The 17,718-nt window shown below is 41.5% G+C and overlaps 1 protein-coding gene across 1 annotated transcript; it reads left to right on the top strand.

Moving 5' to 3' along the window:
• The first annotated feature begins 1,186 nt into the window (after positions 1–1,186).
• LOC148803731 (uncharacterized) lies at positions 1,187–16,251 on the top strand. Its single transcript, XM_088897329.1, has 8 exons — positions 1,187–1,198; positions 1,366–1,562; positions 1,770–1,851; positions 4,456–4,662; positions 4,764–4,796; positions 5,567–5,644; positions 5,725–5,768; positions 14,016–16,251. The coding sequence occupies exons 1-8, from the start codon at positions 1,187–1,189 to the stop codon at positions 14,365–14,367; spliced, it is 1,005 nt and encodes a 334-aa protein (XP_088753455.1). The 3' UTR covers positions 14,368–16,251.
• The last annotated feature ends 1,467 nt before the right edge of the window (positions 16,252–17,718 follow it).

The raw sequence follows: 17,718 nt of genomic DNA, 5'->3' as shown, positions 1-17,718 counted from the left end.
GCCGATTAACGGCTCAAAAATCTTGTTTACAAGTCTTTGAAAGGTTGCCCCGGCATTTTTTAATCCGAAGGGCATGACCTTGTAGCAATACAACCCGAGCTCAGTTATAAAGGCCGTCTTTTCTTCATCAGCGGGGGTCCATCCTGATCTGGTTGTAACTAGAGTATGCATCCAGAAAGCTCAGCAACTCATGCCCTGAGGTCGCGTCCACTAGGCGGTCGATCTTGGGTAGCGGGAAACAGTCTTTTGGGCAGGCCCTATTCAAGTCGGTATAATCGACGCACATGTGTCATTTACCGTTGGCCTTTTTTACCAGAACCGGGTTAGCTACCCAGCTCGGGTAATGAACCTCCCTGATGAAGTCTGCCGCTAAGAGCTTCCCGACCTCTTCGTCGACTGTCCTCCAGCGTTCCGGGGCGAGGTTGCGCTTTTTCTGTCTAACCGGCATGACTAAGGGATCGGTATTTAACTTGTGAGTCAAAATTTTAGAGTCTATTCCGAGCATTTCTGCCGCGAACCAAGCAATGTGAACCGTCTCCTCTGTTGGTGTAGCTTGCTCTTCGGCATACTCCGTAGATCGCTCGAGCTCAATGTCAGCCGCTAGTTTGGCTTTTCCCTTGAGGGCGGCGACGTAGCACTTACGAGATTTGAGTTGGTCGCCTCGCACAACCCCTACTCCGTAGTCCGTAGGGAACTTCATTGCCAGGTAATAGGTGGATACTACTACACGTAGGGCATGCGTAATAGGCCGACCTACTATGGCATTGTAAGGAGAGGGAGTTGCGACCACCAGGAACACGTGCTCGAACCTTACAATATTCAGCCACGTGCCGACCTCTACGGGTACTGAGACTCGCCCTAGAGGTCTGACCTCCTTGTCGCTGAAGCCTACCAGGGGGTATCTATCGGATTTAGGTTGCCTTCTTGAAGCTACAACTTTTCGAACATGTCTTTGAATAGTATGTCCGCTGAGCTGCCCGAGTCCACCAGGATGCGTTTGACTTCGAAGTAGTTTAACCTCAGATTTATCACCAGGGCGTCATCGTGAGGATATTGGATCTCGCACGCATCATCCTCCGTGAAGTAAATAGGGTCTTCAAGTCGAGGTCTTTTCGGCGGGTTCTGCTCCTCTCTTTCTAGTTCGCGGACTGAAGTTCGTCCCGCTACCGAAGTACATCCCGTGATGATGGATCCACCAGTAATCATATTGATTACCCCACGAATCGGTCTCTCCTCGGGCAGCCGCCGTGGTGGCTTCTCTTTCTGCCTGCTATTGGACTTAGGAGCATTCCTTCTTTGGGTCTCCTGCCGGTCTGTTTGCCGATTTACTTGGCTTCTTTCTTCTCTCGGTATGAAATTTTTCAGATACCCGCGACGGATGAGCTCCTCGATCTTGTTGCGGAGGTTCCTACAGTTCTCCGTACTATGCTCGTGGTCTCTGTAGAAGTGACAGTAGACATTCCTGTTTCTGGTGGCGGAATCTCCCCTCAACCTAGGAGGCCACTTGACAAAGGAGGAGTCTTTGATAGCCATCAGGATTTCTCCTCGCTTAGCGTTGAGGGGTGTGTAGTTCATCCTTTCAACAGGTGGGGTCTTGGAACGCTGACCTGACTTGCGAGATCGCGAAGGAGATCAGCTCCCAGACTTGTTTTCTCCCCTGGTTGGGGACTTACTATTTCTTCTTTTATTCCCGTCATTACCTATGTTGTCACCATCTCTTTTTCTTTTCTCTACTGGATTGTCGGTCTTCTGATTCATCTCTTCCTCAGTTCCGATAAACTGGTCAGCGAGTTTGAGGAATTTTGTGTTGTCTTTCGGTTTATTGGCCACTACATGCCATTTAAATTCTCGGTGAGTTATGCCCTTTTTCGCTGCCATGAGTCTCACCACTGGGTCTAAGTTGGGGATCTGCAGGCAGGTGTCGTTGAAGCGCTTGATGTAGCTTCTGATGGACTCCCCTTCTCTTTGTACTACATTAAGCAGGCTCTCTTGCGACCTCGGGCACTTCTTGGTGGTGATAAAGTGCGAGGTGAATAACTCCACGAACTGCGCCCAACTCTTGATTGATCCTGGCGTGAGGTTCTGATACCATGTGCGAGCTACTCCTTTGAATGTGGTGGAGAAAGCTATGCACATGCAGGACTCGTCAGCCCCAACTAGGTGCATCTGGGACTGGAAGGAGTCCATGTGATCGTTAGGATCAAAAGATCCGTTATACTTATCTAGGGGAGGCATCTTGAAGTCCTTGGGCATCGGGGTCGCCAAGAGCTCGGGAGACAGAGGGGATGACCCGGAGAGCAGAGGAGCGGTCTTTGTACCTACCGAACCCGCCTCCTCTTTACCTTTCACCTGTTCCTGTTGGTTCGGTCTCGCGAGTTGGCTGTTCTGAACTAAAGTTCGGTGTGCCTTGCGATGCCTTCGCTGTTGCTTCTTTATGGGCTCTGCATTGGTGCTGCTAACCTCGGTATGCTCTGGTACTGTTCTGCCGCAAGGTAGTTCTCCTGGTTCCTTGTGGGATTTTGGGGCTGGCTGTCGTGGATGGAAGGACCTTACCTTGAGTTCACGGCCAGAACCTTGAACCGGTTACCTACGAGCGATCCACCTTCTTGATGCGAACACCAAGGAAGAACGACTCTATTAGGCTGAGTGTCATCGGACCTGTTTCCGAGGTTGCCTTGTGAAGCAGGCGGAGTGATCTGTCCATCTTTCCTCTCGCGAGGTGAGACTTGGCTCCTGAGAGGAACTGGGACTTGGGAAGTCTCCTCACTTCGGTGGGGAGATCGAGTGATGCCTGCACGCGAGGTCGGTTCTGATGAGTTGTTGGGTGCCAGGTGGAACTAGTTGTTGGCTTTGTGACAGTGGAGGGAATTGTTGCTGGTAGTGCTGGTAGAACATATACTGCTGGTACTGCTGGAACTGCTGGATCTACTGCATTTGGACCTGGATGGCCCGCACACAGTGCACCAGGTCGTCGAACTGGGATTGTCCGACTCCGGGGGAAATCACAGACGGCTCAGTGAAGGTTATGCCTACCATTGGAGGGAGTGGGGCGTTCACCTGTGTAGTATTTTGTGGCATAGTCAGTGTTGGGACCCCAGCCACAGTAAGCTGTTGATCGTGAAGGTGAGGTTGGGACCCCACACCGAAGGAAGCTGAGGTTGCCCCCTAGAGACAATCACCTCACTGCTCTGTCCGACGTGACTGGAAGAGACCATTGATTTCAGTGGGAAGCTGTTGATCGTGAAGAAGGCTTTTTGGTCGAATTTCCCATAGGCGGCGCCAATTGATGTAACGCGATTTGACTACTCTCTGCTGGAGGATGATCTGGCTTCCAGTCGGACGACGAGCTAGGTGAATCTGCAAGACAAGATCAGAGAACCCGGGGTGGCTAACCTGGCGAGGTCACTCCGATGCTTAAGTTAGTAATCTGATGCGAGCTGAATATCTTTGAGAGCTTAGAGAGCTAGAGAGCTAGAGAGCAGAAAAATCACGCGTACCTTGTGCCCTCGGGGTTGGAGCCTTTATATAGTTGAGTTTTCGCAGGTCTTGTAGATCGGTTCTGTGATTTTCGTCACGATGGGATCTGTTTCCGCTTTAATTGGGGGATAATGCTATCAACTAATAAAGCTTATCAATTCCGCCCGAACCAGGCAGGAAGGAGATAAGGCTTATCGTTATGCGGCGTGATCCTACGTTTGGGGTATGTTGGAGAGATTTCCGGGATCGTCACGTAGTGGTCCGGGTCGCTATCCCCGAGTTGATACTTTTTAATTTCCGAACTAGATTGAATGCCAAAGTGCCTTGAGGCCAGGGTGACCTTGTGCCGAGGTGGTTGAATATCCGAGCTGAACTGTTGCGAATTAAGCGTGTTTAATCAGGTTGTATCCACGCGTCCCCTTTTTACCTAGGTCGGGTCAAATCACCCTTCATCAAGTGGCATAACTGTATTTTCGTCATTGGTTTAGAGCTCCATTCAAGCGTTGTTTAGGCATAACTGTATTTTTGAGTGTGAAACCGCTCTCTCTCTCTCTCTCTCTCACTTCTTCCTCTCCTCACACTCTCTTCACCCTGAATCTGAATACCCTTCCCTTTTATTTTAGGGTTTAGAGCTTCCGTGTGGCTTCTATATTTGAAGTTTAGGTTTCCTCTGGCTCACCCTATTAGGGTTTATTGGATTCGTGCAGAACAAGCTTCAGCATCTAGCGGGACAACATGCTGTTTTTTGTAGGGTTTCGTCTCACTTGTTCTTGTTTTCTCTAAGTAACAATTAATTGTTTTTATATTTATTCATAAACCTGTAAATTCATTGGTTTAAGTGAACTCTGACTGTAGGGACCTTTCCTATAACAATCTAAGTGGTTCCTCGCCAAAAATATCCGCTAGAACTTTCAAGTATGATTTTCTTTTTCTCATTCTCTTGATTTTTCCATTTTTGGAGTTATGTTTGATTTTTAGCGTTATCTATTTATATCCTTCTTTAGAATTATTGGGAACCCTTTAATTTGTCGACTAAACGCTGAAAACAACTATTCTGCTGTGTCACCAGAGCCACTAACATTTTCTACCAGATGTTCTGTTGCCAATGTGTATTTTGCACAGAACAATATTGATGTTGAAATTAGGAAGCTGAGGCATGACCTTCCACACCATGAAGTGCGACAGGTATATTCTGTAACATCACGTTCCCTTTCCCTCCTGCTAGCAGTCTGAGTTTTCAACCTTTGTGAAATTCCTGAATTTAATTACTTACCTCTCTTTTTCAGGTGATATGCTCACTATGTGGCACAGAGCAAGAGGTAAGTGTTATGGTATTTAAGTAACTAAACATCTATGATTTTTTTCCTTATTTACTTTCTTTGTGTAACAATATTTTGTTAAGGATGTGTTTAGATTAGGGTGGAAGTGGAAATGAGTAGTGGAAAAGAATTCATGATATCTGCTCCAACCGTTTAGTTCTGAAAAAATGAGTCAAAGGAAAGAGGGAGCAGGGGGTGATTTTTATCTGTATTTTTCATTGAATCAATGACCCAGGGGGTTTGTTGTTTTATCAATTGTAGCTTGGAATCCATGCTGCTTTTCCACTAGTACCATGCAATGCAAACACAGCCCAAGGCTCCTTTTTCCCTAGCTTTGTTGTGCAGCTTCTCTATAGTGTTATATACCCACTATTACCCTGAAACCTTGCATTGCCTAGCTAGTGGTATCAGACACGAGACATACCTAATGTGACACACAGTAGATAGTGCATGGCACTTTTGAGTATGCTTTATAGAATTAACACTAAAGCATGTAAAATGCTTTGTTTAAACAAATTATACCATAGAAAATTTATATATGTTAGAAGTCTAATTAACTTCAGTGACAAATACATATTGAGAAATAAAACTTCGATATTGATAAAATAACTAAAAATAAAACTTCACTTCTAAAATTAGATATAGAAGCATGATATTGGCACACAAATGGGGTACCTATAGTTGTATCTGTGTTCAGGATCTTAGGAAATGGAGTTTATATATGTGTCAGTATCTTACATTTCTGTGGACTTTTTTACTTTGATTGACAGGTTCGGCAAGTTTGTATAAACTGTGGTGTGTGCATGGGGAAGTATTTCTGTGAGACTTTTAAATTGTATGATGATGATGTAAGTTGTTAAACCTTAAAAGTTCCTTATTCCTCTGGTACCAGGATGTGTGATAATCTTATCTATGTTGCCAATTGCAGACATCAAAGGAACAGTATCATTCCGATGGCTGTGGAATTTGCAGGTATGATCCTCCAACATTTAAGAGCCTTTGTTTTCAGCTATTTGTTTGAGAAATTTGTATTTTGTTTTTGTTTTTCATGGGGATGTTTTAATCTATGCTTGCTTGCAGGATTCGTGGGATTTTTTTCAATGGGTGTTCACAACATTGATGTGGGATTTCCAAATTTTCACCAAACATAAGAGGTTCACATCGGCCGACGCTACACATCACAACTGTGTAGTGGGAACATCTTTCAATGATAATATGGAAGATGTTCCTAATGCACGGTGAGATGTGCATGTGGGGGATGTGATCTCCATACATAACTTATGTTTTTTTTTTTATTTTATTTTTATGTGGACCTATTTCAAGGGGCTGCCTGAAAGTCCTCCCAAAGAGACACTCAGTTGGGTTAATATTTGTTTCAGGTATGAATCTCATCATAAGAATATGTATGTATGTGTGTGTGTGTGTATATATATATATTTATAATTATATATAGATTTTATTGATATTCGGATGGACCAGGTCCAATCCAATCTAATAAATATTTTATTTGCAAGTTTCACCTTATTAAAACTCTTATACTTGAACTTCACAGCAGGTTGCTTGCAAGTCTTTTGTAATCATTCTAAGATTTTTAAATTTCTTTCAAGTACCACTGTGTCGTCTATCCCAAATAGTAGAATGGTGCACTTACCTCTTGATAGGTGTGAAATTTCCCCTAGTCATTCCATATCAACCCTAGGCTTTTATTCCTGAATTTGCTTCAGACCAAATTCTGCGTAGATGGCATCCATCCTCATGCCCTGTATTCCTTGAATATGTTATTCATTATTGATATGTTCTCTGAGCGAATTTAATGGTTTGCCATTTGTTTTGGCTAAAAAAAAAAGCTAAAGCAAGTTTTAACTAAGGCTGTGTTTGGTTTGATACTTTGATAGCAAATAAGTTGAGGGAAAGTTCCTAGGAAGTTTCACAGCTTTAATGTATATGGTACATAATCAATACAATTTGTACTAAGATCTGAGTTTCATTTTCTTCTACTAGCATCTATTAATCACTAACTCTTTATCCATTTCAACTAAGAACTGGTAGCTTGAGTTAAGGCCTCCTTAATTGGAGCTGAGGAAGCAATTTACTTCTAGTAACTTGAAAAAGCTTCCATTGGAACATCTTTAAAAAGTTCCATTGACTTCAACTAGTGCACTGCTCTGTTAAAAGCCAACCTCAATGATAGGTTCTTTGCTTCTCTCCTTATCTGAAAATACCCTTGAGTTCCTTATCTAAAAGAAATTTTGTTTTCATGCTATCCCCAAGAAATGGAGTTGAGGGAAATTTAACCCTAATTATTTATTAGCAGAAGTTGTCCTATTCCAGAAGCGTTGGAGTTCAAAGAAAATTTTGATGGTAGTGCCATGGGTAACCCCGGTTCAGCAAGGATTGGTGGTGTGTTCAAGAGGAGGGATATCAGAATTTGGTGGGTTTTTAGTGGTCTAATGGGTAGTGCCCCCACTAGGCTGTATGTAGTAAGTAAAGAAAGAATTTAGATATTTATCATTTTCAATTGAATCCTCCCAATGTTTCCATTGACGAAGCTAGATAATGTTAGAGAAATTAATATTCAATAAAGCTTTAGATGAAAAAGTTAGCGTGGTTCCACATTCCGTTGATGTTCCCATTCCAAATTTATTAATTGATTAGCACATTTTCTCATGTTTTTCTTATAGACATGTTTTGAATATTAGGGTTTCTCTTTTTTGAAGGGATGAGAGATCCATCCCATGGACGCCCAAAGATTGCGGAATAAGGGGGCGAATTTCAAAAATTTTGTTCTCCCTTCAACTGGGAATCGCATTCCCTATTTTAGAAAATCATATTTTCAAGGATCATTCTTGAACCATAAACTGAACCAGATCTGAACCAAAAGGAGTAGGAGAGGATTATACTTGATCTGGAGAAATAGTATCTCCCAACGAAGGTGTTCACGCCCAAGGAAGGATCCAAAGGCTGCTCCCACTGAAGATGGCGCAGTGCAGGATGGAGCAGAATCAACAGTGTTCTTTTCCAAGAACTCTGTCCTTCGCAAGAATCAGCAGGATGGTACGTGAGCATAGCTTCCTTTCAATCCTTTCTCAAAGAACTGATATCAAGATCCAATCTTGACTTCTCCCACAACTGGAGATCGAACTGGCAAACAGGGCGGCAAGAACAGGGAGGCGGCAAGAGAGTATTCGCAGGGTGCAGAATTTTTTCTTCTTGATTTCAGCACCAAAGGAAATCTGATGTGTGTCATTTTTTAGGCTACCGCCCCTTTCTTTTTTTGTTAACCTAAAAGATCAGCTCCTAATCCAATTAGGAGCAGCTTATCCAAATCATATTTGGATAAGACTTCTCTCTAGGTGATAGGGATAAACCCTTATCTTATCTGCAGATTAGATTAGCTTTCTCCTAATCTCATTAGGAGGTTTCTAGATCTGAATGTGATTCAGATTTGGACTCTCTGAGTGGATAGGGTCTTGACCCTATCCAATCTGCTAATCCATCTCAGAATTCGCCCCATTATTAACTAAATAAATAGCTCAGTTCGAAATGGGCTTTAGGCCCAATAAGCTTATGTACTCACTTAACCTTCCTAACTGCTGCCCAGTTGGGATTCCTTGTATGGCGTGGGACCCAAGCATTGATCTACACATCAGCCACATGGGTTCGGCTCAGCCTTTGTTACAAGGCCTAGCCGAATACACTGTTAAAGACAGTGCACCCCCTGAAACCCATCGAATGGGCTCTATGGGCCCAACACTTACCCTAAGTGGTCCCTGGGCCAAGCCACCTTGTAACACCCAGGGATTGTGGGCAGATGCAAGATTAGCCCATCAGGTATTATCCTCAATGGTCTTACACTTAACCTCTCAGCCCATAATGATCATACACTGCCCGACAAGAGAGGACCTTTCCCTCGGTTGCAAGGAACAGTGTTGCACTCTCTACTTATATGGATCCCGGGAATTAAAACCTTTTTGCAAACATTTGAGAAACCATAATATATATACTCTTATATCTCATATAAAATATACTTTGCAAAACAAATCTCAACGGTTGAAATCGGCTGCCGACAGTCTTGGTTTCCATCAGTGAGAGTGCATACCCGATAATTACCTTTGTCCAACAAAGGGGCTGATCCTGTCACTATGATCACCCACTCAGATGAATTCTCGGACAGTCCCAACATACCCAAGTTTTGACCCCCGCTAAGGATCTCACTGATTGGTACATCAAAGACAACCCAATCCAACACCTAGTGCAGTATCATAATCGAGTCTAGGGGTCGGGTGTAACTTTCCAGTTTTGCCCATCAATCTCCAAGGTCCAGGGCAATACTGGAAATCTGGTACAGTTCATAGATTCAATTAATCCTACACTGTATGTGCCTAGGGTCTCACCCTGGCAGCTGAGACAGGCCACCCCAACCGACTTGGTGGCACCACAGTGTCAGCCTTGTCAGGATAGGTCTCCCCAGACCGACCCACTGGCTGTGAACATTCTAAACTAACACGAGTCTCATTAAGTGTCCAGTTTAAGGGTATTACACAGAAACATACCAAGGGAACATGAATCAAATATGCACTTTTATTCATTTACAATAAATTCATAAAGTACATATTTCTGATTGAAGCTAAGGGCATACAAAACTGTCTAACATTTTTATGGTTCAGTTCGGGACTCATGATGTGGTTATTTTAAAGCCAAACAAAGCTGATTTAGGATCTCCTTCCCTTGGACAGGGTGTGGTCTATCAACTAAAGGTATTCCCACTTTTAAATTAATTGATAAATAATTGCATTACTTGGAACAATTTAATTATTCCCATTTATCTCTGTACCTGTTCCTCACTTGGATGTTAGCTTGTTGCCACATTAAACAAGATTCTTCAATCACTATTGCTTATGATGATATACCAGAAGAGGGATTAAATAGTCCTCTCCGTCTTGAGAAGGTCGCAAATGAGGTATATGCTCTGCTACAAGTTTCCAAATCATTCAATTATTTTGTCTCAAGTAACTTGATGTCAGTATTGTGATTATGTTTTTCTTAAATTAGAGTGCAAGTTCATTTTTGCTTAGGATGTACATTATGGTATGGTTTACAGCTTATTTATTTGTTTTTGAAAAGTTTTCATTTTGTAGGATAAGGTTATTCACAAATTCAAGTAATGTTGATTGATTGATGATACTATGATGGTGTGGTTTTCCTCCTTTTTATATGTGTTTGAAACTTTACAGAAATAAGTCCAGGAGGGGATTGGGTACCATTTGGTTTTCTCTTATTTTGAAATTGAACAAACAACATGTCTTGTCATATCACAGAAATCTGTTTGTATGTTAGATCCTTAACATTCTTCTCCGGGATGGGAAGCTTAATTGTGTACTTGTAGGTGAGTGGGCTCAGGCCTAATCTCTATATATATTTATTGGTTTCAAGGTGAAGCGAACATGTACAACTCGTTCTCTTCCTCCTCTGTTCATCATAATTAACATTGGCCACTCCACATGACATGTTCTGACTAAAATATTAGAAATTCAAGCATTGTAAGAATGACTGTCATCCGTGGACCCATCAACTGCTCATACTATATATGTGTACATGTTCTCAAGCTTGATATATCCTCAGTGGTTGGGAAATATCAAACATGGAGATAGATGCCACGAATAAAGCAAATAATCCATTAGAGGCTGATCATCACAGTAGAAAAAACAGAAATGGGACTAACAAAGTGAAGGAGTGGTGGCATGAGTGTAACCCGTTGGTGGAGTGGGAGGGGATGAGATTCCATAAGAAACTACAATTCTTGAAAGCAAAAATCAAGGAGTGGAATTTGATGGAATTTGGGAGGACAGAAGAAAGAAAGGGAGACTTGATGAAGAAGATTGAAAGCCTTGACTTTAAAGAGGAAAGGGGAGAATTTGGAGAGGATGACAATAACCTCAGGAGAGAACTAAGAAGACAGTTAGAGGACTGCCTGCACAAGGAGGAAATTAGCTGGAGGCAAAAATCTCGGTGTAAATGGTTGCAAGAGGGAGATAGAAACACTAGGTATTTCCACTCTCTAGCAGATGGCAGGAGAAGGAAGAACTTTATCTCCAAATTGGTAGTAGATGGAGTTGAGTTAGTACAGCAAGAGGAGATTGCCAGGGCCTGTGTGGAGCACTTCAAATCTATTCTAAGAAGGCCTGTGAGTAGAAGGGTGTGGGTAGAAGGTTTGGATTGGCCAGATGTAGGGGTGGAGAACAGGAGAAGGATGTAAAGAAGCTTTAATATAGAAGAGATCAAGGAGGTTGTGTTTTCTATGGATAGAACAAAAGCTCCAGGGCCGGATGGGTTTACAATGGCTTTTTATCAGGATTGTTGGGATATCTTGAAAGATGATCCCTTGCGGGTGTTTGAGGAGTTTTTCAGGAGAGGAATTGTCAATCCGGGTGTAAACTCTACATTTATAGCCTTAATTCCAAAAAAGAAAGATGCATCCCACCCGAAGGATTTTAGACCAATAAGTTTGGTTAATAGCTTGTATAAGATCATTGCAAAAGTGTTGTCTTTGAGGCTGAAGAGGGTACTGCCAGATATCATTGCACACTATCAAGGAGCTTTTGTGAGTGGAAGACAAATTACAGACTAGATTTTAATTGCTAATGAGAGTGTGGAGAACCTTAAGAGGGATAAGAAGAAGGGAGTGGTCTGTAAGCTGGACTTGGAAAAGGCTTATGACTTGGTGGACTTGGGAGTTCTTGAGGAAAGTTTTAACTAGATGGTGTAAGTGGATCATGGGCTGTGTCTGGAATTGTCATTATTCAGTGCTAGTGAATGGGACAGTGGTAGATTTCTTTCCAGCCAGTAGGGGTATAAGACAAGGAGACCCCCTTTCTCCTTTCTTGTTCATTTTAATTGCGGAGGTTTTGGGGAAACTGATTCACAGAGCAGATTCTAGGAGGCTCATTAGAGGTTGGAGGGTTGGGAGGATGGAAACCCCCCTCACTCACTTACAGTTTGCTGATGACACGATTATGCTTTGTGAAGGTGGTAATGTGAGGTTTATCAGGAACTTAAAGTCGGTGATACAACTGTTTGAGCAAATGTCCAATTTGAAGGTTAACCTTGGGAAAAGCTGTGTAGTGGGGGTGAATTTGGAGGAGGGAGAGATCAGGGAGAGTGCTGAAGTGCTGGGGTGTGAAGTTTCGGGGTGGCCTCTGAACTACTTAGGATTACCATTAGGTGATAATCCCAAGAGAGAGAGTTTTTGGAACCCGATGATGGAAAAGTTTGAAAAAAGATTGGTATCCTGGAAAAAGAACTACCTCTCTCTTAGTGGGAGAATTACATTAATTAAGGCCACGCTTGCTAACTTACCCATCTTTTTCATGTCGGTGTTTAAAATCCCAGTGAATATTGCTAACAATTAGAGAAGTTAATGAGATATTTCCTGTGGGAGCCGGGAGAAGAGAAGAGGGATCATAGAGTTAGCTGAGAGATAGTGTGTAGGAGTAAGTCGTGTGGTGGTTTGGGGCTTGGGAGTATTAGGAGAAGGAATATGACTCTGCTGGGGAAGTGGTTGTGGAGGTTTCCTATGGAGAAGGGGAAGCTATGGGCGAGAATAGTGGCAAGTATTCATGGGCTGGAGCACAATGGATGGGACGCTGGAATCAGAGCTAGGATCACAAGCAATTCTCCTTGGAAAGCCATTCATGACCTGCTACCTGTTTTCATTCCTAATATCAGGTATGACTTGAATTCCGGTAACTCCATAAAATTTTGGGAACAAACCTGGGTGGGGAGCGTCCCTCTAAAGGATCAATTTCCGTCTTTGTATGCTCTTTTTGATTTGAAAAATGAGTCGATCTCGTCTTTCACCACCCCGTCCTCTTCCACTTCTGGGATTGGGTGGAACTTGGGTCTAAGAAGGGATTTGAGGGACTCAGACTTCGACTGTATTTCGAGCCTTCTTGCACTTCTTGATAACGTTGTCTTAGACCCCACTAGGGCGGATTCTAGAATTTGGACACCTACCCCCAATGGCATTTTCTCTTGTGCTTCGTTCTTCAAAGTCTTAAGTCAGTCCACCAGTCCTACCTTGTCCCCTTTCCCTGTTGGTGAGGTTTGGTGCAGAGCTATACCTCCTAGGGTTGGTAGTTTTTATTGGGAAGCCTATCTGGAAAGAATCAACACTGGTGATCTACTCCAAAAGAAGAGACCCAATACTTGCTTGTCACCTCAGTGGTGTGTTCTGTGTAAAGCAGATGGGGAGACTGGTTTTCACCTAATGGTGTCTTGCCACTTCGCGAGGTCATTGTGGGATTGGGCTTTCTCCTTATTTGGGTGTAGCTGGAATCCCCCATCAGACATGCAGGGCCTTTTCTCACCCTCCTTTTTCAGGTGGCGGTTAAAAAGGGGAAGGACAATGTGGAGAGGACTAAGGGCTGCAGTATGTTGGACACTGTGGGAAGAAAGAAACTCCAGGATATTCTCAGAAACTCAAAGAGCAACAGCAGATCTGAGGGCTATCATACATTTTAGGGCGGTACAGTGGCTGAAATCTTTGGAAATATTCACAGATTACACTGTGGATGACATGTTGAGGAAGTGGGGTGAAATTGCAAATTGCACGCAGACCAAGTCAGTAACGAGTGTGGCTTGGACCCCCCCACCTAGTGGATTCTTGAAATTAAACTTTGATGGATGCAGTAGGGGAAACCCAGGACAATCGGGGATCGGGGGTGTTTTTAGAGATGAAAACGGGGTCATCTCTGCTATGTTCTCAGGCCCAATTGGAGTGGGTGACTCCCTTAGAGCTGAGATTTGTGCAGTTATGGAAGGAGCTTGAAAAGCCAAGGAATTGAACATCAAGAAACTTATAATTGAAGGGGATTCAGAGGTGGTGATAGGGTGGCTGACTAAAGATCAAAATGATTTATGGAAGTATAATAATGAGAAGAGGAAATTCAAATGGCTGGTGTGGGAGATGGAAGTTAAGACATGTTGGATTAGAAGATCAGCTAATTCCCTAGCTGACGGTTTAGCAAAACAAGGGGCAGAAAGGGATTCTTTGTTTTGGGCTAAGCTATAACGTTAGTGTATTTGTATCTTTGTTTTTTCTTTTTTCATTTCTTGAAGTTCTTTGTGACTCTTGGAAGATAAGTGTGTTTGTCTTCCACCTGTAAATTTTCTACTGATGAATTAATGAAAGTGTTATTGATAAAAAAAAAAAAAAAACAGAAATGGGACATGCTTGGTATGGGAGGATCTATCTGTGGTGCTATCTAACTTTGGGAAGGGCTCAACAAGGAGGTTGCTCAAAGGGCTCAGTGGCTTTGCTGAACCTGGTCGAATCATGGCTATTATGGGTCCTTCAGGATCAGGAAAATCAACGCTGCTTGACTCATTGGCAGGTAAGTTCACTCTCTACTACCCAACTTCTAATTTTCTTTCTAGTTTTGTTGGAACGAGACTTCAGTACCAAACTCTAAACTTCACAGGAGTTCACCTTGGTTCATATGTTTATATCAGTATTTCTACAAGCTTGCCCACCAACATTGACAACCCTTGTTGGTTATTTCTATCAAGTTAGATACATCTTTCACCCTTAATGTTAGATTTTTTTCTTATGTTGGCTATTTCCATCAATCTAGAGACAATATCTTGGTTATTAGATTGGAGTCCGATTTTGACGAGACTTTGTTTTGGTTATGTTTTCTTCTTAATCTAATATGGATCACCCTTTGAGGTATTTGGGATAATCTCATTAGTCAGTATGAGGAAAAAGGTATATGAGCCAAAGTGAACTCAAGTCTAAAAGAGTCGTGAGGTTGCTCCGATGGCTTAGCAAGATATGTCACACACACAAAGCGTATAACAAGGGTTATTAAAATTTTAGATTCAATGTAAACAGGCTCTACAGTATATATTCTTTTACCTTAGCTTTTGCCTAAGATCATGGTATCGGTAACTTGTGGTTTTTTTGATCCCCCTATCAGCATACACATATAGAAGTATTATTATCAAGGGTAAATTGCTGAAAAACACACAGGTTTTTTTTGTCTCATTTTTATAAGGGTAAATTGCTGAAACCGCCTCTGAAGTTTCTGACCATTGCTGAAACCTCCTTAGAAGTTTGGTAATTGCAATCACTCTCCTGAATTTCCTAATATAATTGCAAGTAGACCCTCTATTAAAATCTTCTAACAAGAGGCATGAAAATGTCCAAAATACCCATGCAGTTACTTTTGACCAAAATGTTTATTTTCTAAATTGTATCTTCATATCAATTGACAATTGTTACGCCAAACCCTTCCAATCTCTTTTCTGAAATTGATTTATTTTTCAAATTTGTCCTTCATATCAGTCACTCAAAGGTAAAGCTACAACTGTAAACTCTCTCTCTCTCTCTCCCCCTCTCCTCTATGTGTGTGTTGTTGTTCATAAAGTTTGTATTGTTTTTCCATAGAAACCAGCTCAATAGTAATTGCATGGATTTTGGACATTTTTGTACTTCTTGTTAAAGAATTCTAACAAAGGGGTTCTACTTGCAAGTTGCAATTGCTTCAGAAAGTTCAAAGGAGGTGATTGCAAATACATAAACTTCAGGAGAGGTTTCAGAAAATTACCCTTATAAAAATGAGACAAAAGTCAAACCATCTTGAAATTAAAAGCAACTTGAGAAAAACTACAGGAATGTCTTTCTAAGCCGGTTTAAGCCTGTAATGCTAATAGAATTGGAAGTCAAACTATTAACAGGCTTCATGACATTCATGTCCATAGGAGGCTTCCCATCCTTCCTTGAAGAAATAAGGGCAAGTAATTATGAATCTCAGTTCCATCAAGATCAAATTGTTGAAAAAGAGAAAAAAAAAACATGAAGCTGGTTCTATTAAGCTTGTTCAATGTCTCATTTTCTTACTCAAACATGTCTTTTATCGTGAGAGGCTAAATGGTCACTATGGCAATGCTGTATACATCCTATCTAACTTTCACTCAAACAGGTCTTTTATCGTGAGAGGCTAAATGGTCACTATGGCAATGCTGTATACATCCTATCTAACTTTCTCTCCTCATTCCCTTTCTTGCTGGGAGTGTCTACTACTACTGGAACAATAATCTCATTCATGGTGAAGTTTTACTTGACATGTGTAGCTTCATGTCATTAGTTAGATAGCCAAGAAAATATCAGGTTTAAAAGATTGCACTTATTAATTTAGTTTATTTTTCTTTTCTTTTTTTGTGTTACTTTTCTTTACAAGTTGTAGAGGAAGGAAGGTTGCTTTGTAAGAAGGCCCTTCAATTCAATTTCTTGTCATTGTTGGGTGGATGTAAATCAAAGTAAACAAGGTTGCTTTGTAAGAAGGCCCTTCAATTCAATTGAATGATTTGATGTCTTTATTAGCTTCAAGGGTTCTAGAAGTGTGCATATCAAAAATAAGTAAAATCATAACCTTCTCATGCTGTTTTACTAGAATTCTGTCTTTTTCTTTTTCTTTAAAAAAATCTTTTACAATTCCTATACCAAACCATGTTTTGAACTACTCAAATTTAAAACCATGTGTTACGGTTCCTGCTCGAATTCCAATTATAAGTGATGCAATGCTAGTATGCCCATATGGATGCTATAGAATATTTTGAACTACTATTGATATTCCAATTAATTGCTTAGAATTCAGCCCATGTAGATTTTAGTTACTATTCCTATCTTTATAGTTAAAATACTTGAATTATATGTTTTGATTTGCAGGTTCAAAGAAGATGTGATACATTATTAGAGACTTTGATTATTTTTTTTTAAGTTCTTGTGCTATTTATATGTCAAATGGATATTGTATTTGAACAATGTCTTTTGGATATTTTAATATATAATCTTTGAATTAATTGATATCATTTTAAATTGATTTTTATCAAATGGTTTTGCTGTATTAAACAAGTATGAAAATTATAAATCAATAAAAAATTCAGGTACCACAAAAATGCTGAAAAAAAAAACTAAGCTGGCGGTCAATAAACCGCCAGTTTAGCCACAAATAAGGCTGCGGTCATTTAGCATATAAGCCGGCGGTTCGGGCCACCACCTAAAAACACGAGGGAGTTTGACAGAAACCTAAGGCGGCAGTCTTTTGGTATTTAAGCCGGTGGTCTAAACCGGTGCCTGATTAATGTTAAGCCGACGGCTCGGTGTGACCGCTGCTTCAAAGCAATTTGAACTGACCACCTAAGTCGGTGGTCTTGACCTAAGTCGACAAAGGTTTAGGGGGCGGATTGAAGACCACCGCCTTAGATCAAAGCCATCGGTCTTAAGGCCTAGACCGATTTTCTTGTAGTGGGTTTATCTTATGAGAATGTCTGGCAAGAGAGGATGCAACCGGTAAGGTGCCAACAAGGCAACACCAAATGAAAATAAGAACTTTAGGAGGTAGATTTTTGGATAAACCAAAAAGGTTTCCATGTAACTTCACCAAAAGCATAAATGGAAGATGATGAGTGAGCATTATCTGCCAAAAGCAACCTATATGCAGAAGATAATGTTAAACGGCCATGGGGTGTACACATCCAAACCAATGTATCCTCCAAGTTATGATCAAGCGATGGGAGTGTTAACACCCAATTTTTGCTCAGCCCTTTCACCTTCCCCCTTTGCATTCCCCCTTTGCACTCCAAAAACTTGAAACACAACTATATCAATTTGAGACTTTCCAAACTCGAAAAAACCTTTATTTGACACAATCCATAGGACAAACAAGAACCTTGATCAGACATCATCCCCAGACTTTAAAAACTATAACTTAGTCATACATCAATTTTTATTACTAAACTCTAAAGATCCATTGTTTATCACGCCAACATCCTTTCTAACAGCCCCAATCTACGCGATATCCAAATTCCAACTCCTCCAAAATCAAATCCAACATATCCATCACCCCAAGATTACTAGGAA

The sequence above is a fragment of the Nelumbo nucifera genome, chromosome 1 (genome assembly GCF_055504915.1).
Source record: "Nelumbo nucifera cultivar China Antique chromosome 1, China Antique-T2T, whole genome shotgun sequence".
Taxonomy (NCBI): domain Eukaryota; kingdom Viridiplantae; phylum Streptophyta; class Magnoliopsida; order Proteales; family Nelumbonaceae; genus Nelumbo; species Nelumbo nucifera.
The sequence above is the reverse complement of the archived record's forward strand: the minus strand, read 5'-3'. Positions and strand labels throughout refer to the sequence as shown.